At 47.0% G+C, this 24970-nt stretch overlaps 2 protein-coding genes and 1 pseudogene across 6 annotated transcripts in view; all 3 read right to left on the reverse strand.

Annotated features, from left to right (window-relative positions):
- Window positions 1–301: 301 nt before the first annotated feature.
- On the reverse strand, window positions 302–22044 carry ints3 (integrator complex subunit 3). Of its 4 annotated transcripts, none has more exons than XM_079288201.1 (29): window positions 21906–22044; window positions 20936–21019; window positions 19395–19478; window positions 19206–19311; window positions 19007–19091; window positions 18674–18740; window positions 17468–17609; window positions 17269–17398; window positions 17090–17187; window positions 16762–16953; window positions 16599–16686; window positions 15237–15316; window positions 15060–15151; window positions 14882–14988; window positions 14609–14728; window positions 13490–13619; window positions 13337–13391; window positions 13095–13198; window positions 12284–12448; window positions 11877–12030; window positions 10914–10982; window positions 10754–10829; window positions 8717–8830; window positions 8594–8642; window positions 7181–7348; window positions 6448–6548; window positions 1190–1262; window positions 950–1103; window positions 302–863 (listed from the first exon to the last, which is right to left on the reverse strand). In XM_079288201.1, exons 2-29 carry the CDS (start codon window positions 20977–20979, stop codon window positions 786–788), a joined length of 2925 nt encoding a protein of 974 aa, XP_079144327.1. In that variant the 5' UTR covers window positions 20980–21019; window positions 21906–22044; the 3' UTR covers window positions 302–785. The 4 variants fall into 4 exon arrangements, 3 of the variants coding, with proteins under 3 accessions (XP_079144327.1, XP_079144325.1, XP_079144326.1); XM_079288199.1 differs by having other exon boundaries at window positions 19206–19319; XM_079288200.1 differs by lacking the exon at window positions 19395–19478 and having other exon boundaries at window positions 19206–19319.
- On the reverse strand, window positions 2484–3687 carry LOC306791474 (annotated as a pseudogene). Its single transcript has one exon. The product of its transcript is annotated as an uncharacterized misc_RNA (transcript).
- A 2613-nt stretch (window positions 22045–24657) lies between the features above and the next one.
- The window catches only part of npr1a (natriuretic peptide receptor 1a), a 32147-nt gene continuing 31834 nt past the window's right edge, over window positions 24658–24970 (reverse strand). The window contains exon 22 of the mRNA XM_079288198.1: window positions 24658–24820. Within this exon, the coding sequence (XP_079144324.1) occupies window positions 24675–24820 (146 nt within the window). The 3' untranslated portion in view covers window positions 24658–24674. The remainder of the gene's footprint in view (window positions 24821–24970) is intronic.

Genomic DNA, 24970 nt, shown 5'->3' on the forward strand with positions numbered 1-24970 from the left:
ATTAGGAGTCCAGATGTGTCCTGATCCTTGATTCAACAGACTGGTTTGATTGGTGGAACGTAGCAAAAGGAGGCGTGAATTTTGACTATAAGAGTGATCTGTGAAGAGCAGTACATTGGGAGTAGTTTCAATATGCTGAACTTGTTGATGTTGGCTTGTTCTTATTAAAACACGACCCGCTGGTTGGCAACTCCAGTTGACCCTCTGTCCTCGTCACTTTGCCACGACAATAATGATAATAATAATGATAAAGATAATAATGATTACCGATCTAATAAATAAACCGATCAACAAACCAAACTCCATTTGATTTTTTTATGTTTTTCACGTCGACACTGATAAAATGTAACAAATGATGAACAGACGTGGAGATTTTACTGCAGCGGGACAGACAGGAAGGAGCTGCTCAAAACAGCAGGAAGTCCAGATCCTCCACAATAAGAGTCCAAAGCCCCCCCCCCTCCCCCTCCAAAAAAAGAGAAAATACAAAAAGGGGGGTCAGAAGTACCCACAAACCACCACACTCATCTTCTTCATCGTATTTCATCATCATGTTGTTAAAATCAGTCTGTGACTGCTGGTTTCCAGAGTTCGTGGTTTCCTCCAAGTGCATCATGGGAGAAGCGCCACATAGAAGCCACACGGTCTCCTCCGTGGAAACAGCATCAGTCTCATGGTGTCCGATGCCCCGCCCCTCCCATGGCGGTCAGTGCGTGTTGTCGGGAGGGGGCGGGGCCTCTCTTGGGTTCGCTGACAGTCCGGCGTCTGATTGGTCCGAGCGTCCGTCAGTCGCTGTCCGAGCCGACGGCCGACGAGCCTTTCCTCTTCCTCTTGGGGGCTTTGGGCTTTGAGTCCTCCTCCTCCTGAAACACAGAACACACTGTTGTTGTCATCTAACCCCACGTCAGCCCGGGTCAGACCAGGACCCGAGTGGGTCGTGTATACGTACCGAGGCGCTGCTGGAGCCGCTCTCCTCCTCGTTGGTGGGAGGCGCTGCTCCTTTCCGGGAGCGAGGCGAGGAGGCGGGAGCTTTACGCCGAGACTTGGGAGGCTTCGACTGAGAGTCCTCGTACTCCTCCGCCAGAGCAAACAGGTCGCTGAACCTGCAGGAAGTGATGTCATCAGCACCGGGTGTCATGTCATTCGCCCGTGTGTGTGTGTGTGTGTGTGTGTGTGTGTGTGTGTATACCTCATCTTGTGTGCTTCGTCACAGCTGGCCTGAACGTGCTGCAGAGCCTGAAGGATCGGAGTCTGAGTGAAGACTGACAACACAAACACAATTAATGAGTGAGTGAGTGAGTTCAAGTGTGTGAGTGAGTGAGTGTGAGTGAGTGAGAGTGTGAGAGTTCAAGTGTGAGAGTGAGTGAGAGTGTGTGTGTGTGTGTGAGAGTGTGAGAGTGTGTGTGAGTGAGTGTGTGAGAGTGAGTGAGTGTGAGTGAGTGTGTGAGAGTGTGAGTGAGTGTGTGTGAGTGAGTGTGTGAGAGTGTGAGTGAGTGAGTGTGTGAGAGTGTGAGTGAGTGAGAGAGAGTGAGAGAGAGTTCAAGTGTGTGAGTTCAAGTGTGTGAGTGAGTGAGAGTGAGTGAGAGTGTGAGTGAGTGAGAGTGTGTGAGAGAGTGTGTGAGAGTGTGTGAGAGAGTGAGTGTGTGAGAGTGTGTGAGTGAGTGTGTGAGAGTGAGTGAGAGTGAGAGTGTGAGTGAGTGAGTGAGTGAGTGTGAGTGAGAGTGTGAGTAAGTGAGAGTGTGAGTGTGAGTGTGTGAGTGTGAGTGAGTGTGAGAGTGAGTATGTGAGTGAGTGAGTGAGTTAGTGTGAGTGTGTGAGTGAGTGAGTGAGTGTGTGAGTGAGTCAGTGAGTGAGTGTGAGAGTGAGTGAGTGTGAGTGTGAGTGAGAGAGAGTGAGAGTGAGTGAGTGAGAGTGTGTGTGTGAGTGAGTGAGAGTGAGTGAGTGTGAGAGTGTGTGTGAGTGAGTGTGAGTGAGTGTGAGGGTGTGTGAGTGAGTGTGTGAGAGTGTGAGTGAGTGAGTGAGTGTGTGAGAGTGTGAGTGAGTGAGTGTGAGTGAGTGTGTGAGAGTGTGTGAGTTCAAGTGTGTGAGTGAGTGAGAGTGAGTGAGAGAGTGTGAGTAAGTGAGAGTGTGAGTGTGTGAGTGTGTGAGAGTGAGTGAGTGCGAGAGTGTGTGAGAGTGAGTGAGTGCGAGAGTGAGTGAGAGTGAGTGAGTGAGTGTGAGAGTGTGAGAGAGTGTGAGTGAGTGAGAGTGTGAATGTGTGAGAGTGAGTGAGTGAGTGTGTGAGAGAGAGTGTATGTGTGAGAGAGTGTGTGAGTGTGTGTGAGTGTATGTGTGAGTGAGTGAGTGAGAGTGAGAGTGTGAGTGAGTGAGTGAGTGAGTGTGAGTGTGAGTAAGTGAGAGTGTGAGTGTGTGAGTGTGAGTGAGTGTGAGAGTGAGTGAGTGAGTGAGTTAGTGTGAGTGTGTGAGTGAGTGAATGAGTGTGTGAGTGAGTCAGTGAGTGAGTGTGAGAGTGAGTGAGTGTGAGTGAGAGAGAGTGAGAGTGAGTGAGTGAGAGTGTGTGTGTGAGTGAGTGAGAGTGAGTGAGTGTGAGAGTGTGTGTGAGTGAGTGTGAGTGAGTGTGAGGGTGTGTGAGTGAGTGTGTGAGAGTGTGAGTGAGTGAGTGAGTGTGTGAGAGTGTGAGTGAGTGAGTGTGAGTGAGTGTGTGAGAGTGTGTGAGTTCAAGTGTGTGAGTGAGTGAGAGTGAGTGAGAGAGTGTGAGTAAGTGAGAGTGTGTGTGTGTGAGTGTGTGAGAGTGAGTGAGTGCGAGAGTGTGTGTGAGAGTGAGTGAGTGCGAGAGTGAGTGAGAGTGAGTGAGTGAGTGTGAGAGTGTGAGAGAGTGTGAGTGAGTGAGAGTGTGAATGTGTGAGAGTGAGTGAGTGAGTGTGTGAGAGAGAGTGTATGTGTGAGAGAGTGTGTGAGTGTGTGTGAGTGTATGTGTGAGTGAGTGTGAGTGAGTGTGTGAGAGTGTATGTGTGAGTGAGTGTGAGTGAGTGTGAGAGTGTGTGAGAGTGTATGTGTGAGTGAGTGTGAGAGTGTGTGTGAGAGTGAGTGTGTGAGTGAGTGTGTGTGAGAGAGTGTGTGTGAGAGTGTGAGAGAGTGTGTGAGAGTGAGTGAGTGTGTGAGAGTGAGTGAGTGTGAGAGTGTGTGAGTGCGAGAGTGAGTGAGTGAGTGCGAGAGTGAGTGAGAGTGAGTGAGTGAGTGTGAGAGTGAGTGAGTGTGAGAGTGTGAGAGAGTGTGAGTGAGTAAGAGTGTGAGAGTGAGAGAGTGAGAGTGAGTGTGAGTGTGTGAGAGTGTGTGAGTGTGTGTGTGTGAGTGTGTGTGTGTGAGTGTGTGTGTGTGTGTGTGAGAGTGTGTGTGTGAGTGAGTGTGTGTGTGTGTGTGAGAGTGTGTGAGAGTGTGAGAGTGTGAGAGTGTGAGTGTGAGTGAGTGTGAGTGAGAGTGAGTGTGTGAGTGAGTGTAGGTGAGTGAGTGAGAGTGTGAGAGTTCAAGTGTGTGAGTGAGTGAGTGAGAGTGAATGTGTGAGAGAGTGTGTGAGTGTGTGTGAGAGTGTATGTGTGAGTGAGTGTGAGTGAGTGTGAGAGAGTGTGTGAGAGTGTATGTGTGAGTGAGTGTGAGAGAGAGTGAGTGAGAGTGTGTGTGAGTGTGTGAGAGTGAGTGAGTGTGTGAGAGTGAGTGAGTGCGAGAGTGAGTGAGTGAGTGCGAGAGTGAGTGAGAGTGAGTGAGTGTGAGAGTGTGAGAGAGTGTGAGTGAGTGAGAGTGTGAGTGTGTGAGAGTGAGTGAGTGTGTGAGAGTGTGTGAGTGAGAGTGTATGTGTGAGAGAGTGTGTGAGTGTGTGTGAGTGTATGTGTGAGTGAGTGTGAGTGAGTGTGTGAGTGTGTGAGTGAGTGTGTGAGAGTGTGTGAGTGTGTGAGAGTGAGTGAGTGTGTGAGAGTGAGTGAGTGTGTGAGTGAGTGTGTGAGTGTGTGAGTGCGAGAGTGTGTGAGAGTGTGTGAGTGCGAGAGTGAGTGAGAGTGAGTGAGTGAGTGCGAGAGTGAGTGAGAGTGAGTGAGTGAGTGTGAGAGTGTGAGAGAGTGTGAGTGAGTGAGAGTGAGTGAGTGAGTGTGAGAGAGTGAGTGTGTGAGTGCGAGAGTGTGTGAGAGTGTGTGAGTGCGAGAGTGAGTGAGTGTGTGAGTGCGAGAGTAAGTGAGAGTGTGAGTGAGTGAGTGAGAGTGAGTGAGAGTGTGTGTGTGTGTGAGAGTGTGAGTGAGTGTGTGAGAGTGAGTGAGTGAGTGAGTGCGAGAGTGAGTGAGTGTGAGAGTGAGTGAGTGAGTGTGAGAGAGAGTGTGAGAGTGAGTGAGTGAGAGTGTGAGAGTGAGTGAGTGAGAGTGAGAGTAAGTGAGAGTGAGTGAGAGTGTGTGTGAGTGAGTGAGAGTGTGAGTGAGAGTGTGTGTGCGTGAGAGTGTGAGTGAGTGAGAGTGTGAGTGAGTGAGAGTGTGAGTGAGTGAGAGTGTGTGTGAGTGTGTGAGAGTGTGTGAGTGAGAGTGTGTGTGAGTGAGAGTGTATGTGTGAGTGAGAGTATGTGTGAGAGAGTGTGTGAGTGTGTGTGAGAGTGTGTGAGTGTGTGAGAGTGAGTGAGTGAGTGTGAGAGAGAGTGTGTGTGAGAGTGAGTGTGAGAGTGTGAGTGAGTGAGTGTGAGTGAGTGTGAGTGAGCGAGAGTGAGTGTGAGTGAGAGTGTGAGTGAGTGTGAGTGAGAGTAAGTGAGAGTGTGAGTGAGAGTGAGGGAGAGTGAGTGTGAGTGAGTGAGTGTGTGTGTGAGAGTGTGAGTGAGTGAGTGAGAGTATGTGTGAGAGAGTGTGTGAGTGTGTGTGAGAGTGTATGTGTGAGTGAGTGTGAGAGAGTGTATGTGAGAGTGAATGTGTGAGTGAGTGTGAGAGAGTGTGTGAGAGAGTGTGTGTGAGAGTGTGTGTGTGAGAGTGTGTGAGTGAGTGTGAGAGAGAGTGAGTGAGAGAGAGTGTGTGTGTGAGAGTGTGTGTGAGAGTGTGAGTGCGAGAGTGAGTGAGTGCGAGAGTGAGAGAGTGCGAGAGTGAGTGAGTGAGTGTGAGAGTGTGAGTGAGTGTGTGAGTGAGTGAGTGTGAGTGAGTGTGAGTGAGTGAGAGTGAGTGAGAGTGAGTGAGAGTGAGAGTGTGAGTGAGAGTGAGAGTGTGAGTGAGTGAGTGTGTGAGTGAGTGTGTGAGTGAGTGTGAGTGAGTGTGTGAGTGAGTGTGAGTGAGAGTAAGTGAGAGTGTGAGTGAGTGAGAGTGTGAGTGAGTGTGAGTGAGTGAGAGTGAGTGTGAGTGAGAGTGTGTGTGTGAGAGTGTGTGTGTGAGAGTGTGTGTGTGTGTGTGTGTGAGAGTGTGAGTGTGAGTGAGTGAGAGTAAGTGAGAGTGTGAGTGAGTGAGAGTGAGTGAGTGAGTGAGAGTGAGTGTGAGTGAGAGTAAGTGTGAGTGAGTGAGTGTGAGTGAGTGAGTGAGAGTGTGAGTGAGTGTGAGTGAGAGTAAGTGTGAGTGAGAGTGAGTGAGTGAGAGTGAGTGAGTGAGAGTGTGAGTGAGTGAGAGTGTGAGTGAGTGTGTGAGTGAGTGTGAGTGAGAGAGTGAGAGTGTGAGTGAGAGTGTGAGTGAGTGAGTGTGAGTGAGAGTAAGTGTGAGTGAGCGAGAGTGAGTGAGTGTGAGTGAGTGAGTGAGAGTGTGAGTGAGTGTGTGTGCGTGAGAGTGTGTGTGTGTGTGTGTGAGAGTGTGTGTGTGAGAGTGTGAGTGAGTGAGAGTGTGAGTGAGTGTGTGAGTGAGTGTGAGTGAGAGAGTGAGAGTGTGAGTGAGAGTGTGAGTGAGTGAGTGTGAGTGAGAGTAAGTGTGAGTGAGCGAGAGTGAGTGAGTGTGAGTGAGTGAGTGAGAGTGTGAGTGAGTGTGTGTGCATGAGAGTGTGTGTGTGTGAGAGTGTGTGTGTGAGAGTGTGTGTGTGAGAGTGTGTGAGTGAGTGTGTGTGTGAGTGAGTGAGAGTGCGTGTGACTGAGTGTGAGTGAGAGTGTGTGAGTGAGTGCGAGTGAGTGCGAGTGAGTGAGTGTGAGTGAGTGAGTGTGAGTGAGTGAGTGTGAGTGAGAGTGTGTGTGCGTGAGAGTGTGTGTGCGTGAGAGTGTGTGTGCGTGAGAGTGTGTGTGCGTGAGAGTGTGTGTGCGTGAGAGTGTGTGTGCGTGAGAGTGTGTGTGTGAGAGAGTGTGTGAGAGTGTGTGAGTGTGAGAGTGTGTGAGTGTGAGAGTGTGTGAGAGTGTGTGAGAGTGTGTGAGTGAGTGTGTGTGTGAGTGAGTGAGAGTGCGTGTGACTGAGTGTGAGTGAGAGTGTGTGAGTGTGAGTGAGTGCGAGTGAGTGTGTGTATGTGTGAGAGTGTGCGAGTACTAACAGTTGTTCTTGGTGTTGCTCAGACTCAGTCTCAAGTTGTCCATGTGCTCCAGGATCTGTTCCAGGGTCAGCTGAGCCAGTTTACTGCTGGAGCTCCGGAGACTGGAGACAGAGAGACAGACGGGTTAGTCCCCCATGACACCGTGTCCTCACAGAAGACGTTACGTCATTAAACAAACCAACTTAAAATCGTCTCCCTGTCTGTCCTCCCCTCTGTCTCCCCTCTGTCCTCTCTCCTGTCTGTATGTCTCTCTGTCCTCCCCTGTCTGTCTTACCCCTCTCTCTGTCTGTCTGTCCTCCCCTCTGTCTCTCTTCTGTCTGTATGTCTCTCTGTCCTCCCCTGTCGGTCTTACCGCTCTGTCTGGCTGTCTGTCCTCCCCTCTGTACGTCTCTCTGTCCTCCCCTGTCTGTCTTACCCCTCTCTCTGTCCTCCCCTCTGTCTCTCTTCTGTCTGTATGTCTCTCTGTGCTCCCCTGTCTGTCTCACCCCTCTCTCTGTCTGTCTGTCCTCCCCTCTGTCTCTCTTCTGTCTGTATGTCTCTCTGTCCTCCCCTGTCGGTCTTACCCCTCTGTCTGGCTGTCTGTCCTCCCCTCTGTATGTCTCTCTGTCCTCCCCTGTCTGTCTCACCCCTCTCTCTGTCTGTCTGTCTGTCCTCCCCTCTGTCTCTCTTCTGTCTGTATGTCTCTCTGTCCTCCCCTGTCTGTCTCACCCCTCTCTCTGGCTGTCTGTCTCACCTCTGTCTCTTGCGGGGCTGGTTGTTGTTCTTGATCAGCTGGGTCTTGATATGTTCTCCCAGCGTGTCGTCGTATTTGGAGGCCCAGTGTCTCAGGATGCTGGTGGTGAACTGGTCCTCATGGTGACACGGACGACTCAGGACCATCTTTACCATCTCCTCACTGGGCCTGGGACAGACAGAGAGGTTAAAGACACAATAACAGAGAGATTGACAAACACATTAACAGACAGACTAACAGACATAAACAGACATATTAACAGAGAGACTAACAGACAGATCAACAGACATATTAAGAGACTAACATACAGATCAACATACATATTAACAGAGACTAACATACAGATCAACTGACATATTAACAGACACATCAACAGACATATTAACAGAGACCAACAGACACATCAACAGACATATTACCAGAGAGACTAACAGACATATTAACAGACACATCAACATACATATTAACAGAGACAAACAGACACATCAACAGACATATTAACAGAGACTAACATACAGATCAACTGACATATTAACATACAAATCAACAGACATATTAACAGAGACCAACAGACACATCAACAGACATATTACCAGAGAGACTAACAGACATATTAACAGACACATCAACATACATATTAACAGAGACAAACAGACACATCAACAGACATATTAACAGAGACTAACATACAGATCAACTGACATATTAACATACACATCAACAGACATATTAACAGAGACAAACAGACACATCAACAGACATATTAACAGACACATCAACATACATATTAACAGAGAGACTAACATAAAGATCAACAGATACATCAACAGACATATCAACAGAGAGACTAACAGACAGATCAACAGACATTAACAGACATATCAACAGAGAGACTAACAGACAGATCAACAGACATTAACAGACACATCAACAGACATATTAACAGAGAGACTAACATACAGATCAACAGATATATTAACAGACACATCAACAGACATATTAACAGAGAGACTAACAGATATATTAACAGACACATCAACAGACATTAACAGAGAGACTAACAGACAGATCAACAGACATATTAACTGACACATCAACAGAGACCAACAGACAGATCAACAGAGAGACTAACAGACAGACACATCAACAGATATTAACAGACACATCAACATACATATTAACAGAGAGACTAACATACATATCAACAGACAGATCAACAGACATTAACAGACACATCAACAGACATATTAACAGACACATCAACAGACATATCAACAGAGAGACTAACAGACACATTGACATATTAACAGACATACACACCAACAGACATATTAACAGCCGCATCAACAGCCACATCAACAGACACATCAACAGACATATTAACAGACCACAGATTAACATAAATATTCATACTTTTCTCTGCGGAGCTGCAGCAGCAGACAGGATAAGGCCTCTGGATGTTCTGCAGACAGAAGAGAACATCTGTGAGTAAAGTGTCCCATCAGACCGGAGGACAGGCAAACGTCTCCTGGTCACCTTTATATTTGAGGTGTTGGAGGATGGGGATGATGGTCTCCAGAGGGACACTGTGGGCCAGGAACAGCTGCCAGGTACTGTACTGCTCAAAGGTCTCCCAGTCCAGAGACTGAACTGTTGAGACAGGAGGACACATGTAGACCCAGGACACGTGAGGACACATGTAGACCCAGGACACATGTAGACCCAGGACACGTGAGGACACATGTAGACCCAGGACACGTGAGGACACATGAAGACCCAGGAGGACACGCGAGGACATGTGAAGACACAGGAGGACACGCGAGGACATGTGAAGACACAGGAGGACACACAAAGACCCAGGACACATGAGGACACATGAAGACCCAGTAGGACACCAGGGTTCATACATATTTTGACCAATGGATTTCCATGACTGTTCCATGACTCTAAACCAAATTTCCATGACCAAACATTTTGTGAAATCTCGGTGTATATGTGAAAAAGTGAGAAAATGTATTTAAACGAACAATGAGAATTCCAAAGCATACAGTCTACCTTAAATGACAAACGAATGAGACAATAGTTTGATTAAAAGAATAAACATTTATAAATATACTCTGGCTGACAGGCGTTCATAACACGGACACATCAATAAGAGCTTCAGTAGGTAGCAGCATCCAGCTAGTGCACATGTTGCTTTCCCTGTTACTGTACGTCTTCACATTAACTTCTACTGTTAGTGCATCTGGTAGAACTGTGGCCTATCTTCTGTTTGCAATTAATATGCATTCAATCCAGTTCAATTATTTAAATGAAAATGATAATCTACTCTGTCTAAAGTAGTTTATCAAGAGTAAAATAATAGCTGTGATCTATACACGCCTCTGCATTAGCAACCCGCTGAAATGAAGGTACAGGCACCTTAACCCTCATTACTTCAGGGTTCCTGAGAGCAGCGTGGGCCTGTTGGTCCACTGGCTGTGGTCGTCACAGTGAACAGTGTGATGAGGACACGTGAGCCCTTGTTGCTGTAGTTCATCTCATTGGAGCAGAGGCTGCATTCATCATACCCTGAATATCAATGTGTTAAAACACTGTGACAGCAGGAAGCTGCACTCACGTCTGTTTAGACCTCCACCTTTATCCAGGCCCAGCTCCACCTTTATCCAGGCCCAGCTCCACCTTTATCCAGGCCCAGCTCCACCTTTATCCAGGCCCAGCTCCACCTTTATCCAGGCCCAGCTCCACCTTTATCCAGGCCCAGCTCCACCTTTATCCAGGCCCAGCTCCACCTTTATCCAGGCCCAGCTCCACCTTTATCCAGGCCCAGCTCCACCTTTATCCAGGCCCAGAGCTCCACCTTTATCCAGGCCCAGCTCCACTCACATCTCATCCTGCATCAAGCTGCGCTACAGACAGCCTCGTCTCCCTGAAGCTCTCTGACCTCATCATCTCATTCTACTTTGAGTTAAAACAAACAACCTGCAACCAGTTGCGCCGGTGTTCCGGTTTAACGTTAATGAGTGACCGCGTGAACTGAACCGGAACGGGGGGGGGGGGGGGGGGGGTGCATGTGTCATCACGTTATGTTTTTTCGTGATAATGACGAACGTTAACAGTCGATAAAGTTCCGCATGCAGCGGACGTTAACTTAACCCAGCAAGTCTGAACGGTAACGGAACATAACGGAACTCAAACTGTAACGGAGGGAAATGAAGACGCTGTACACATCTGAACGCTGATTGGCCGAGACTCCACACGTCAAAGATGTTCTGTTGAGAAGATCACCACATCACATTTTCTCCTTGTCTCACTCCAGTCTGAGAAACACCAGCTGACCACTCAGCGTAAATGAACGACATGAAAATATGAATATTACATATTTCCATGACTTTTGGGATTTTATTTTTTTCCAATAACCATTTTAAAATTCCATGACTTTTCCAGGTTTTCCATGACCGTACGAACCCTGGGACACATGAAGACACGTGAGGACACATGAGGACACGTGAGGACCCAGGACGACAGTGTCCTCTGCAGTAAGAGACGTGTGTGTGTGTGTGTGTGTCTCACTGAGGATGTTGAGGACAGAGTCTTTCCTGAACATCACCAGGTTCCCCATCATCACGTGACACATCAGCTCCTGTAACTATAGAGTTTACATCCTGGTTACTGAACAGGTGATCCGGGTCATGAAGGTCTGGATCAGGTCTTTGGTCGCAGACTCACTCACCTGTGTGGAGTCGATGACAGCCACGATCATGTTGAGCAGCTCACCGCTCCTCAACGTCTCATCTGGGAACTGAAGGGACACGTTCACAAGACCCGAGACCTCAAGAGACCTCGAGAGACCCCAGGAGACCTCGAGAGACCCCAGGAGACCTCGAGAGATCTCAGGCGACCTCGAGAGATCTCAGGCGACCTCGAGAGATCTCAGGCGACCTCGAGAGACCTCAAGGGACCTCGAGAGATCTCAGGCGACCTCGAGAGATCTCAGGCGACCTCGAGAGACCTCAGGCGACCTCGAGAGACCTCAAGGGACCTCGAGAGATCTCAGGCGACCTCGAGAGATCTCAGGCGACCTCGAGAGATCTCAGGCGACCTCGAGAGATCTCAGGCGACCTCGAGAGACCTCAGGCGACCTCGAGAGACCTCAAGGGACCTCGAGAGATCTCAGGCGACCTCGAGAGATCTCAGGCGACCTCGATAGATCTCAGGCGACCTCGAGAGATCTCAGGCGACCTCGAGAGACCTCAGGCGACCTCGAGAGACCTCAGGCGACCTCGAGAGACCTCAGGCGACCTCGAGAGACCTCAAGGGACCTCGAGAGATCTCAGGCGACCTCGAGAGATCTCAGGCGACCTCGAGAGATCTCAGGCGACCTCGAGAGACCTCAGGCGACCTCGAGAGACCTCAAGGGACCTCGAGAGATCTCAGGCGACCTCGAGAGATCTCAGGCGACCTCGAGAGATCTCAGGCGACCTCGAGAGACCTCAGGCGACCTCGAGAGACCTCAAGGGACCTCGAGAGATCTCAGGCGACCTGGAGAGATCTCAGGCGACCTCGAGAGACCTCAAGGGACCTCGAGAAACCTCAGGAGATCTTGGGATACCTCGAAAGACCTCAGGAGATCTTGGGATACCTCGAAAGACCTCAGGAGATCTCAGGAGATCTCGACACAGGATGATATACGTACCTCAGAGTATATAGAGGGCGTTAGGTAGCAGAGCAGTCGTACGTCGTCCTCTTGACACGCCTTCATGTCCATCATCAGACAGGTGTGCAGATCACCGAGAGCCGTCGCCTGAGCAAAGGACTCGTACAGCATCATCTTACCGTTGGCTGCTTTACTACTCACACACACACACACACACACACACACACACACACACACACACACACGCTAGTTAGCTAGCCGGCTAACTCCACAAAAATGAGCCAAACAAAGTCGCGACTCGTCTGTTGATAGCAGCGATCGTTCCTTGGTGAAGCATTAAGTTGTTCACTCTTCGTATCGTTGCTACTCTGCTCCTTTTAGTCCTTACTGTCCTTGTGTACTTCTATGGACGACCCCTTCATATTGGGACACACCCCGGGTCTTACCTGGCTTTGAGGTAGTACAGCAGGTGATACCCGATCTTGGGTTGTTTCTGGTAGAATTCAGCCAACATGTCGAGCAGCACAGAGAATCCACTGTTATCCTCCTGCATGGTGACCAGGTTCCTGAAGACCAGGCAGACGGGTTTGGACACCGACTCCTCCAGGGACCTGAGAGACAGACAGGTAATCAGAGACAGACAGACAGACAGGTTCTTAAAGTTATTAGACCTTTTATCCCTCCAAACATATGTTGCCATCAGCATGTCGTGTTAGTGGTTTTCGAGACTCTTCGTGGTGGTTTTTGGGACTCTCTGTGGTGGTTTTTGGGACTCTTCGTGGTGGTTTTTGGGACTCTTCGTGGTGGTTTTTGGGACTCTCTGTGGTGGTTTTTGGGACTCTCTGTGGTGGTTTTTGGGACTCTCTGTGGTGGTTTTTGGGACTCTTCGTGGTGGTTTTTGGGACTCTTCGTGGTGGTTTTTGGGACTCTTCGTGGTGGTTTTTGGGACTCTTCGTGGTGGTTTTTGGGACTCTTCGTGGTGGTTTTTGGGACTCTTCGTGGTGGTTTTTGGGACTCTTCGTGGTGGTTTTCGGGACTCTTCGTGGTGGTTTTTGGGACTCTTCGTGGTGGTTTTTGGGACTCTTCGTGGTGGTTTTTGGGACTCTTCGTGCTAGGTTTCGAGATAGTTTGAGTGAAGGACTTTTTGTGACTTCTTTAGGACTAACACTAACCCTTTAATCCCGATGAAATATGGATATTCCTGAATGTATTTTAGTCTCTAGATACCTATAATCAATGAAATGTTAACAGTCTTACTCCTCAGTGATCTCATCTGGCAGGACGTCTCCTCTGAAGTGATCTTTAAACAGTTCAGCCAGACAAGAAGCCAGACCAGACATCTGCTCCGAGTCAAAGTCCTCCTGCAACACCGCACAGAGAGTAAGACAGAGTAGAACACAGCAGTACACAGTAGAACATAGTAAAACACAGGAGAACATAGTAAAACACAGTAGAACATAGTAGAAAATAGTAGTACACAGACTGATCTATGAACTCACCTCTAGGATCAGATCCACGATTTCCTGCATCACTTCACACTGAGTCTCTGTGTCACTGAGGAGACATAATCAATAAGTATTTCTGATCAATAAACACTGAGGAGACATAATCAATAAGTATTACTGATCAATAAATGATCAATAAATGATCACCTGGTCTTCTGCAGCTGCTGGACTTTCTCCTTCATGGTGTCGTCTAATTGGTCGATCCACGGTGTGACGTCAGCGGGCTCCTCCACCACGGCTTCTTTGATTGGATGAAACCTGAACTCCCTCTTCTTGCCTGCACAGTGATTGGTCGAGACGGTCAGATAGCATTCAGCTGCAGACTCACTAGTTTTACTACTGTAACGGTGTGTTTACAGGTCTCTGTAAAAAGTCTGTCAGAAAGCTGCAGCTGATTCAGAACGCTGCAGCTCGAGTCCTCACTAAGACCAGGAGGGTGGATCACATCACTCCAGTTCTGAGGTCTTTGCACTGGCTTCCTGTCCAACAAAGACTTTAAAATGCTGCTGTTGGTTTACAAAGCACTGAATGGTTTAGGGCCAAAATACATCTCTGATCTGCTGCTACCTTATGAACCATCCCGACCCCTCAGGTCGTCTGGGACCGGTCTACTTTCTGTTCCCAGAGTCAGAACTAAACATGGAGAAGCAGCGTTCAGTTTTTCTGCTCCACATATCTGGAACAAAGTCCCAGAAAGCTGCAGGTCTGCTGAGACCCTCAGCTCATTTAAATCAAGATTGAAGACTTTTCTGTTTGCTGCTGCCTTTAATTGAACCACATTCAATTCATATATTAATCAATTTCCTGCATTTCTGCATTTTATTTCTTGCACTGTTTGTTAATTGTTTTTGAAATCTCCTTTTCTTTTGCCTTATGTTTTGATGCTTTTAATGGTTTTAAAAGGACTGCACAATATATCGCCATTTCCTCCGGGACCGAGTTCGTGCAAGGCGTACACTATGAAACGCAGATCGGCAGAGATCTTTTCCAGACGTGGTTTGTGTGCGAGTAATTGCAGAATTGCGGCAGTGTATGATTTATTGCGTGCACCGTAATGTCTCAGGGAGACATCGATTATTGTTTCAATGTATGTTTTAAATCTCCTTTTCTTTTGCCTTTATGTTTTTAATGGTTTCATGTGAAGCACTTTGAATTACCTTGTTGTTGAAATGTGCTATACAAATAAACTTGCCTTGCCTTGCCTACAGTAGCTATAGTGGTTACAGTGGTTGATTAAAAGTAAACCAGTCAAAACTGGTTCTTCACCTTTGTTGTGGACCTCCTCCTCATCATCGCTGAAGGCCGCCTCTGTGTTGTCATAGCAACCATCCTCCTTGTCCAACACATGGTTGTCCATCTCTAAGGAAGTGGACTCCTCCATCTTAACTAGAGGACACACACACAAAACCTGACAAACTCTGATTCTGACATTCTACATCCAGCAAGACTGGATTCTGAAGGATCAACACTTTAAAGATCAGATCTATAAAACCTCATCATCTGTCTGTGTGTGTGTGTGTCTCTGTGTGTGTGTGGTACCTTCAGTCGGGGGGGAGGGCGAGCTGCAGAACTCAGGGAATCTCTCTCTGAGCATCGATCGAAGCTCTCGGTCCAATTTTGGATTATCAAAGAGTGGAGCGAGGTGACTGAGAGACAGAGAGGCTGATCAATAATCAATAGGCGGTGGACTGACTGTGTGTGTGTGTGTGCTTCTTACGCCAGCACTCTCTTCTCCATGATGAAGGTGAGCGAGTTGAAGACGCCCTGACGGACCTGAGACTCCAATGGCGGGAAGAAGTGAGGAATGATCTGAGGAGAGATGATCGATTTAGTGTGTGTGTCTGTGTTTGAGTGTCTGTATGTCCGTGTGTTTGAGTGTGTGTGTCTGTGTTACCCTGCACATGAAGTCCAGCAGTGTAGCAGTGATGGCAGGATGAGGTTTCATGGAGTGATGCATCACCAAGATGGCTGGTTCTGACACAAAAGAACCAAACACAACAAGAGTCACTAACTTTACTAGTTATATGTTAATAATATAGGACTGGTTTATAGTCAGGGCCGGCTCAGGTTTATATTAGTTAGAATCGTTAACCCTCATTAGTTAGAATCGGTAACCCTCATTAGTTAGTATTAGTAACCATCATTAGTTAGTATTAGTAACCATCATCAGTTAGTATTGGTAACCCTCATTAGTTAGTATCGGTAACCCTCATTAGTTAGTATTAGTAACCATCATCAGTTAGTATTAGTAACCATCATTAGTTAGTATTGGTAACCCTCATTAGTTAGTATTAGTAACCATCATTAGTTAGTATTAGTAACCATCATCAGTTAGTATTAGTAACCCTCATTAGTTAGTATCGGTAACCCTCATTAGTTAGTATTAGTAACCATCATCAGTTAGTATTAGTAACCATCATTAGTTAGTATTGGTAACCCTCATTAGTTAGTATTAGTAACCATCATCAGTTAGTATTAGTAACCATCATTAGTTAGTATTGGTAACCCTCATTAGTTAGTATTAGTAACCATCATCAGTTAGTATTAGTAACCATCATTAGTTAGTATTGGTAACCCTCATTAGTTAGTATTAGTAACCATCATCAGTTAGTATTAGTAACCATCATTAGTTAGTATTGGTAACCCTCATTAGTTAGTATTAGTAACCATCATCAGTTAGTATTAGTAACCATCATTAGTTAGTATTGGTAACCCTCATTAGTTAGTATTGGTAACCCTCATTAGTTAGTATTAGTAACCATCATCAGTTAGTATTAGTAACCATCATTAGTTAGTATTAGTAACCATCATTAGTTAGTATTGGTAACCCTCATTAGTTAGTATTGGTAACCCTCATTAGTTAGTATTAGTAACCATCATCAGTTAGTATCGGTAACCCTCATTAGTTAGTATTAGTAACCATCATCAGTTAGTATTGGTAACCCTCATTAGTTAGTATTAGTAACCATCATCAGTTAGTATTAGTAACCATCATCAGTTAGTATTGGTAATCCTCATTAGTTAGTATTAGTAACCATCATCAGTTAGTATTAGTAACCCTCATTAGTTAGTATTAGTAACCATCATTAGTTAGTATCGGTAACCATCATTAGTTAGTATCGGTAACCATCATTAGTTAGTATTGGTAACCATTATTGTTATTGGTAACTATCATGTGAGGGTTAGGTCAGAGTTGGTGAATACATTTTATCTAAGAGGGTCCTCACAAGTGTAGAAAGGTAAAAGTGTGTGTCACCTATGTTCATTATGCTGTCTTTCTCAGGATTGAAGAACAGCCAATCATAGAAGAGAGCCAGTTTGGCGTTGGAGGCGGCGACGTTTGACTGGAGAAATCGATCAATCGATTGGTTAGTTCTTGATTTTAAAAGATGATGAGCTTGAGATTGATGCCCCCTTACCGTGCAGGTGGTGAGCAGCCAGCCAATGATGGCCCAGCGCGGCAGGATGTCGGAGCTCAGCACCTCATTGGACGGGTGGACCACTCCACAGATGTAGCGAATCAGATCGCAGCGCAGTGATTGGCTCTCTGCTGTGGACAGGTACTGTCTCTGAAACCAGTCCTGATAGCGCTTCTGCTGCCCGAAACGCACCTGGACACAGGTAAGAAGTCAGTCATCCAGGTGTATACTGTTCATATACTGTGAGTGTACAGGGTGTATACATTGTATATACTGTGTGCACTTTGTGTATTTAGTGTATATACTGTGTGTGTAAAGGTAAAGTTACCCTGGAGGTCATGAACAGCAGCTTGGTCTCCATGTCCGGTGTGAGACGACAGGCCAGAAACTTCCTGGAGGTGCGAGCGGTGAGCAGCTGGAGAACACCTGAGAAACACATCAGATTACAGGAGAGTGTTGGTAGTGTACTTTACCAGTGTACTGAGGATTGTGGGTAGTGTAGTTTACCAGTGAACTGAGGACTGAGGACTTGTGGACTGTGTAGCAGGTCCTTCCACACCAGCTCCATCTCTGGGATCCGAGCCACGTTCTGCATTAGACGGACCAGATCTCTGCCGATGATCTGACACTCCATGAACTACAGAGAGACGGGGCCGTCATGGTAACCACCTGGGTAATCAATACACACACTTCCTTCCTTCCTTACCTTCTCCCTCAGCATGGAGATGCAGTAGTCAACCTCTTTCTGACGCAGAATCAGGAGGTTCGGAGCTCCGTGGTCGACGATAAGACGAAGGTACGTGTAGACTGACATCGCTATCAGCATCCCACTCTTCAACACCCACTCTCTAGAGACAGGAAGATAGTCAGATATATACGGTACAGACCCCTAAGGGTATAGACCCCTCACAATTAGGGATGGGTATCGTTTGGGTTTTTTCCGATACCGGTGCTAAAACAATACAGGTGCCTAAACGGTGCTTCAAATTGAACAATATATTAACTGTTAACAGTTTACAGTACACTTAAATGAATACAAAACACACACACACACTCTGTACACACACTACAGCTTCAAACTTCAGCAATTATTTTGCAGAAATATGAGCATATTTGCCTTCTCTGGCAAAATACGACACCTCTCCTGACTTATTTTATTTTACCAGTTGGTGGCGCTAATGCGCCAATTCATCGTTTGCCAACCGCCACTACACCTCGAAGAAGAAGAAGAAGAAGGTTCCGCGTGCCTGTGTTGTTGTGCTTATGAGCGGCAGCGCTACGTACCCGGATGTCGATGGAGGAAGTCAGTAGCCTGCCGGCCGTTTGACAGATCTCGTTCTCTTTAATAAATCATGGCCGAAGCTTCGTCAGAATGACGGAGCGGTTTGTTTCTAAGCGCGCACGGCTCGGCCGGTTGTAATAATACTATGAGTGAGGAGCGGCGGACCGAGGCCATCGTTACCTGCTGCCAGGACGGAGTCATCAGAGTAGTGTAAAAAAGTATTTCAAATCGGCTCAGGCACCGAAAGGAAGCACCGACATCTGCGTTGCGTTTCTGTCCGGTAGGTACCGGTTGTATAGGAATCGGTACCATATTGGCACCGATTTTCGGTACCCAACCCTACTCACAATACAGACCCTCACAGAACAGACCCTCACGGTACAGACCAGTGCTGGGCGGTATGACCAAAAATGTGTTTCACGTATTTATGTGTTGAAGAGTGACAGAAGTTGTTTCGGCTGTGCACCGGTATGACGGTGTGTGAAAAATGAATATCATACGGCGCACTAGTACAGACCCTCTAGCTGCTTCACAGTACAGAATACTTGCATAAAGTACTTTCAGAAACACATCACATGTACTTCAGTCTGACTAAACTTTGGTTAGAATAGATTTCAAAGTAAAACCTACTTTTGGTCTAACAGGATGTCAAGAACATTCTCAGCCAACCAGAGGTTTTTGGTGGAAATATCTCCACCTGGATTTAAAACACACAATGAGAGAGTTACTTTGAGACGACAACATGTGGATGTGTGTGTATGTATATGCGTATATATATATATATATATATATATATATATATATATATATATATACATATATATACACATATATATATATATATATATATATATATATATATATATATATATATATATATATATATACATATATATACATACATATATATATACATACATACATACATACATACATATATATTTATATATTAATAGCTCTGACCTGCAATCTGTTTGAGCAGAGTCATGACGACACCATCAGCTCCCATCACTCCACTCTTCACCAGCTCTCTGACCAGCCACACCAGCTGAAACATCACTTCAGTTAACATCTGGAGCCGTTAGCGTTACAGGTCATTTAGACATAATCACCTGTATACCTGTGTGTATACGTACCTGTATGTACACCTGCATTTGTTTACCTGTGTTCTGGGGACGTCCTGCAGCTTGAGGAACTTCTCCATCAGGATCTGGTTGATCTTCACCAGAACCACGTTCATCCCGTCTCTGTTGATCAGTGTCAGGTCTCTGTAACACTGTCACAAACACAGAGTGATGTCACAGTGATGTCACACATTACCAATGATGAGGATGATGTGGTCGTGTCTCACCCTCTGGGCCTGGGTGGGCTCTGTGAGGACGAGCGAGAAGAGACCCAGACACACCTCCTCATGCTGCGTCTGGCCTTTACACACCTAGAGGACAGTGTTAGTCACAGTGTTAGCAGCAGTACCAGCAGCAGAAGTACCAGCAGCAGCAGTACCAGCAGCAGCAGCACTAGCAGCAGCAGCACTAGCAGCAGCAGCACTAGCAGCAGCAGCAGTACGCTGCTGGTACTGCTGCTGCTGCTAGTACTAGCAGCAGCACTAGCAGTATTACTAGCAGCAGCACTAGCAGCAGCACAAGCAGTATTACAAGCAGCAGCACTAGCAGTATTACTAGCAGCAGCACTAGCAGCAGCACAAGCAGTATTACTAGCAGCAGCACTAGCAGTATTACTAGCAGCAGCACTAGCAGTATTACAAGCAGCAGCACTAGCAGTATTACTAGCAGCAGCACTAGCAGCAGCACAAGCAGTATTACTAGCAGCAGCACTAGCAGTATTACTAGCAGCAGCACTAGCAGCAGCACTAGCAGCAGCACAAGCAGTATTACAAGCAGCAGCACTAGCAGTATTACTAGCAGCAGCACTAGCAGCAGCACAAGCAGTATTACAAGCAGCAGCACTAGCAGTATTACTAGCAGCAGCACTAGCAGCAGCACAAGCAGTATTACAAGCAGCAGCACTAGCAGTATTACTAGCAGCAGCACTAGCAGCAGCACAAGCAGTATTACAAGCAGCAGCACTAGCAGTATTACTAGCAGCAGCACTAGCAGCAGCACAAGCAGTATTACAAGCAGCAGGACTAGCAGTATTACTAGCAGCAGCACTAGCAGCAGCACAAGCAGTATTACTAGCAGCAGCACTAGCAGCAGCACTAGCAGCAGCAGCAGCACTAGCAGCAGCAGCAGCACAAGCAGTATTACTAGCAGCAGCACTAGCAGCAGCAGCACAAGCAGTATTACTCGCAGCAGCACAAGCAGTATTACTCGCAGCAGCACAAGCAGTATTACTAGCAGCAGCACAAGCAGTATTACTCGCAGCAGCACAAGCAGTATTACTAGCAGCAGCACAAGCAGCAGCACTAGCAGCAGCACAAGCAGTATTACTAGCAGCAGCACTAGCAGCAGCAGCAGCACTAGCAGCAGCAGCAGCACTAGCAGCAGCAGCAGCACAAGCAGTATTACTAGCAGCAGCACTAGCAGCAGCAGCAGCAGCAGCACAAGCAGTATTACTAGCAGCAGCACAAGCAGTATTACTAGCAGCAGCACAAGCAGTATTACTAGCAGCAGCACTAGCAGCAGCACAAGCAGTATTACTAGCAGCAGCACTAGCAGCAGCAGCAGCACTAGCAGCAGCAGCAGCACTAGCAGCAGCAGCAGCACAAGCAGTATTACTAGCAGCAGCACTGGCAGCAGCAGCAGCAGCAGCACAAGCAGTATTACTAGCAGCAGCACAAGCAGTATTACTCGCAGCAGCACAAGCAGTATTACTAGCAGCAGCACAAGCAGCAGCACTAGCAGCAGCACCAGTACAGGGTACGTTTCTTACGTTGGCAGTGAGCGCGTCGTTGGCCTCTCTCTCTGAAAGCCCATTGGTCAACGACTGGACGATCCCAACACAACGCTCCAATCTCTGCAAACACAAATAAATAAATAAAAACAATGTTCATAAATGATTTCTACATGATGTCATATATTTATCCTGCTTTTATCTGATCAAACGTCCTGCTGACAGGAAATACTTTACATATTTGATATAAAACGATAAACACTATAGAACTAACACCACAGGATGATATACTCGTGATGTATGAACACAGTACTTGTACACATAGAGTTGAGTAGTTGTGATGTATGAACACAGTACTTGTACACAAAGAGTTGAGTAGTTGTGATGTATGAACACAGTACTTGTACACATAGAGTTGAGTAGTTGTGATGTATGAACACAGTACTTGTACACAAATAGTTGAGTACTCGTGATGTATGAACACAGTACTTGTACACAAATAGTTGAGTACTTGTGATGTATGAACACAGTACTTGTACACAAAGAGTTGAGTAGTACACAGTACTTGTACGTGTAAACAGTACTTGTACGTGTAAACAAAGCTAGTACAGATATTTAAACTGCCAACATCTCTCTCTACTTCTGACATGTGAAACAGGAGCACTGCGCATGCGTATCTGTCACCTTTCGGGTCTCATCCATGTTTACGTAGTATTATGCTAGGCTAACTGTCCGCGAGCAGTGTCATCACACACACACACACACACACACAGACCGAAATAGTAACACCGTGTTTACACAGAACACCGCGAGGCAGGTGCTAGGCTAACTATGCATACACTAAGCATACTAACAGCCTAGTTAGCACAGCCATGCTAGCTATGCTAACTAGCCTGCTAGCCGTCCCGTAGGTCCATCCCGTCTCTTTGTACCCGCCGCTAACTGCTCATGAAGCCGCTCTAACCGGGTTTATCCCGGGTTATAGGCCCGTTAGCCCGGGTCAGCCTACCTCCTCCAGCTCGTCTTTAGCGTCCAGCTGAGTGGACACCACCAGCCGAGGCTGCGGCTTCGCCTTGGCCGTCTCCATCTCACTTCTGTCTCACTCTTCTGTCTCGCTCTCTCAGTCCCGCTCTGTCACACCGTCCAGCAGCTACGTGACGGTACATCCGTCACCGACAGTCTGCTGCCATCTGACCAATCAGCTCACAGAATCCTCTGAGTGACGTCCGTGTGGACCAATGACAGGAGAGGAAACCTACAGCCAATCCTTGGACGGCTGGTGTGAACCTGAACGCCATTTATAACTTGTTTACGACATTTAACAAGTAATACTTTAATATTTAATGTTCTGAAACTTCAGTAAAAGTACTAAGTAACACTTGTTCTCGAAGTATTCTGATACTCCAGTAAAGGTACTAATACCACAGTGTAGAAGTACTCTGCATTATGCATTCATACTTTATATAAACAGTTAGTTTATTTGTAAAGCATCATATTTTATAAACTTTATAAATTCCTCAGACTAATACACAACAATATATGGAAGATAAAGATTATAAGAACTCATTTAAATATATGTTGTCTTTGGTTTAAATGGAGAAGAAAACATCTCGATAAAATAAAGTGATAATTCATCAACAATAAAGACACAAAGACAATAAAGCACAATGAACTTCAAATGATTTATTTTTATAATCAAACATTCGTCTGTTTCTGTTATTTCAAATCCTGAACTGTGATGTCTCCTCTCCTTTAGTCTGTGTCCTCTCCTCCTTTAGTCTGTGTCCTCTCCTCCTTCAGTCTGTGTCCTCTCCTCCTTTAGTCTGTGTCCTCTCCTCCTTCAGTCTGTGTCCTCTCCTCCTTTAGTCTGTGTCCTCTCCTCCTTTAGTCTGTGTCCTCTCCTCCTTTAGTCTGTGTCCTCTCCTCCTTCAGTCTGTGTCCTCTCCTCCTTTAGTCTGTGTCCTCTCCTCCTTTAGTCTGTGTCCTCTCCTCCTTTAGTCTGTGTCCTCTCCTCCTTCAGTCTGTGTCCTCTCCTCCTTTAGTCTGTGTCCTCTCCTCCTTTAGTCTGTGTCCTCTCCACCTTTAGTCTGTGTCCTCTCATTCAGTCTGTCTCCTCTCCTCCTTTAGTCTGTGTCCTCTCCTCATTCAGTCTGTGTCCTCTCCTCCTTCAGTCTGTCTCCTCTCCTCCTTTAGTCTGTGTCCTCTCCTCCTTCAGTCTGTGTCCTCTCCTCCTTCAGTCTGTCTCCTCTCCTCCTTTAGTCTGTGTCCTCTCCTCATTCAGTCTGTGTCCTCTCCTCCTTTAGTCTGTGTCCTCTCCTCCTTCAGTCTGTCTCCTCTACTCCTTTAGTCTGTTTCCTCTCATTCAGTCTGTGTCCTCTCCTCCTTCAGTCTGTGTCCTCTCCTCCTTTAGTCTGTGTCCTCTCCTCCTTCAGTCTGTCTGTCTCCTCTACTCCTTTAGTCTGTTTCCTCTCATTCAGTCTGTGTCCTCTCCTCCTTCAGTCTGTGTCCTCTCCTCCTTCAGTCTGTGCCCTCTCCTCCTCTCTCCTCTCCTTCAGTCTGTGTCCTCTCCTCCTTTAGTCTGTCTCCTCTCTTTCAGTCTGTGTCCTTCTCTCCTCCTTTAGTCTGTGTCCTTCTCTCCTACTTTAGTCTGTTTCCTCTCCTCCTTTAGTCTGTGTCCTTCTCTCCTCCTTCAGTCTGTCCTCTCCTCCTTCAGTCTGTTTCCTTCTCTCCTCCTTCAGTCTGTGTCCTCTCCTCCTTTAGTCTGTGTCCTCTCCTCCTTTAGTCTGTGTCCTCTCCTCCTTCAGTCTGTGTCCTCTCCTCCTTCAGTCTGTGTCCTCTCCTCCTTTAGTCTGTGTCCTCTCCTCCTTCAGTCTGTGTCCTCTCCTCCTTCAGTCTGTGTCCTCTCCTCCTTCAGTCTGTGTCCTCTCCTCCTTTAGTCTGTGTCCTCTCCTCCTTTAGTCTGTGTCCTCTCCTCCTCTCTCCTCTCCTTCAGTCTGTGTCCTCTCCTCCTTCAGTCTGTGTCCTCTCCTCCTCTCTCCTCTCCTTCAGTCTGTGTCCTCTCCTCCTTCAGTCTGTGTCCTCTCCTCCTTTAGTCTGTGTCCTCTCCTCCTTTAGTCTGTGTCCTCTCCTCCTCTCTCCTCTCCTTCAGTCTGTGTCCTCTCCTCCTTCAGTCTGTGTCCTCTCCTCCTTTAGTCTGTGTCCTCTCCTCCTTTAGTCTGTGTCCTCCTCCTCCTCTCTCCTCTCCTTCAGTCTGTGTCCTCTCCTCCTTTAGTCTGTGTCCTCTCCTCCTCTCTCTCCTCCTTCAGTCTGTGTCCTCTCCTCCTTTAGTCTGTGTCCTCCTCCTCCTCTCTCCTCTCCTTCAGTCTGTGTCCTCTCCTCCTTTAGTCTGTGTCCTCTCCTCCTCTCTCCTCTCCTTCAGTCTGTGTCCTCTCCTCCTTTAGTCTGTCTCCTCTCCTCCTTTAGTCTGTGTCCTCTCCTCCTTCAGTCTGTCTCCTCTCCTCCTTTAGTCTGTGTCCTCTCCTCCTTCAGTCTGTCTCCTCTACTCCTTTAGTCTGTTTCCTCTCATTCAGTCTGTGTCCTCTCCTCATTCAGTCTGTCTCCTCTCCTCCTTTAGTCTGTGTCCTCTCCTCCTTCAGTCTGTCTCCTCTACTCCTTTAGTCTGTTTCCTCTCATTCAGTCTGTGTCCTCTCCTCCTTTAGTCTGTGTCCTCTCCTCCTTTAGTCTGTGTCCTCCTCCTCCTCTCTCCTCTCCTTCAGTCTGTGTCCTCCTCTCCTCTCCTTCAGTCTGTCTCCTCCTCTCCTAGCAGCCAGAATGTCCTCATGCTTCCTTTTCCCTTCATCTCGATTTCTCCTCTGAACTCCAGCTGGAAGCAGTTGAACTCCTGAAGAACCTCACGGGTCGCCTCAGAGACGTGAATCCTTAGCGCTGGAGACACAAACAACAACAACATTCAACCAAAAACAACAAACGCAACAACAACATCATCAAACCAAACACAAAAACAAACAAACACAACAACAACATCAAAAAACAAACACAACAACATCAACAAAACAAACACAACATCAACAAACT

This window comes from Melanostigma gelatinosum, assembly GCF_949748355.1.
Source record: "Melanostigma gelatinosum genome assembly, chromosome: 17".
Classification (NCBI taxonomy): domain Eukaryota; kingdom Metazoa; phylum Chordata; class Actinopteri; order Perciformes; family Zoarcidae; genus Melanostigma; species Melanostigma gelatinosum.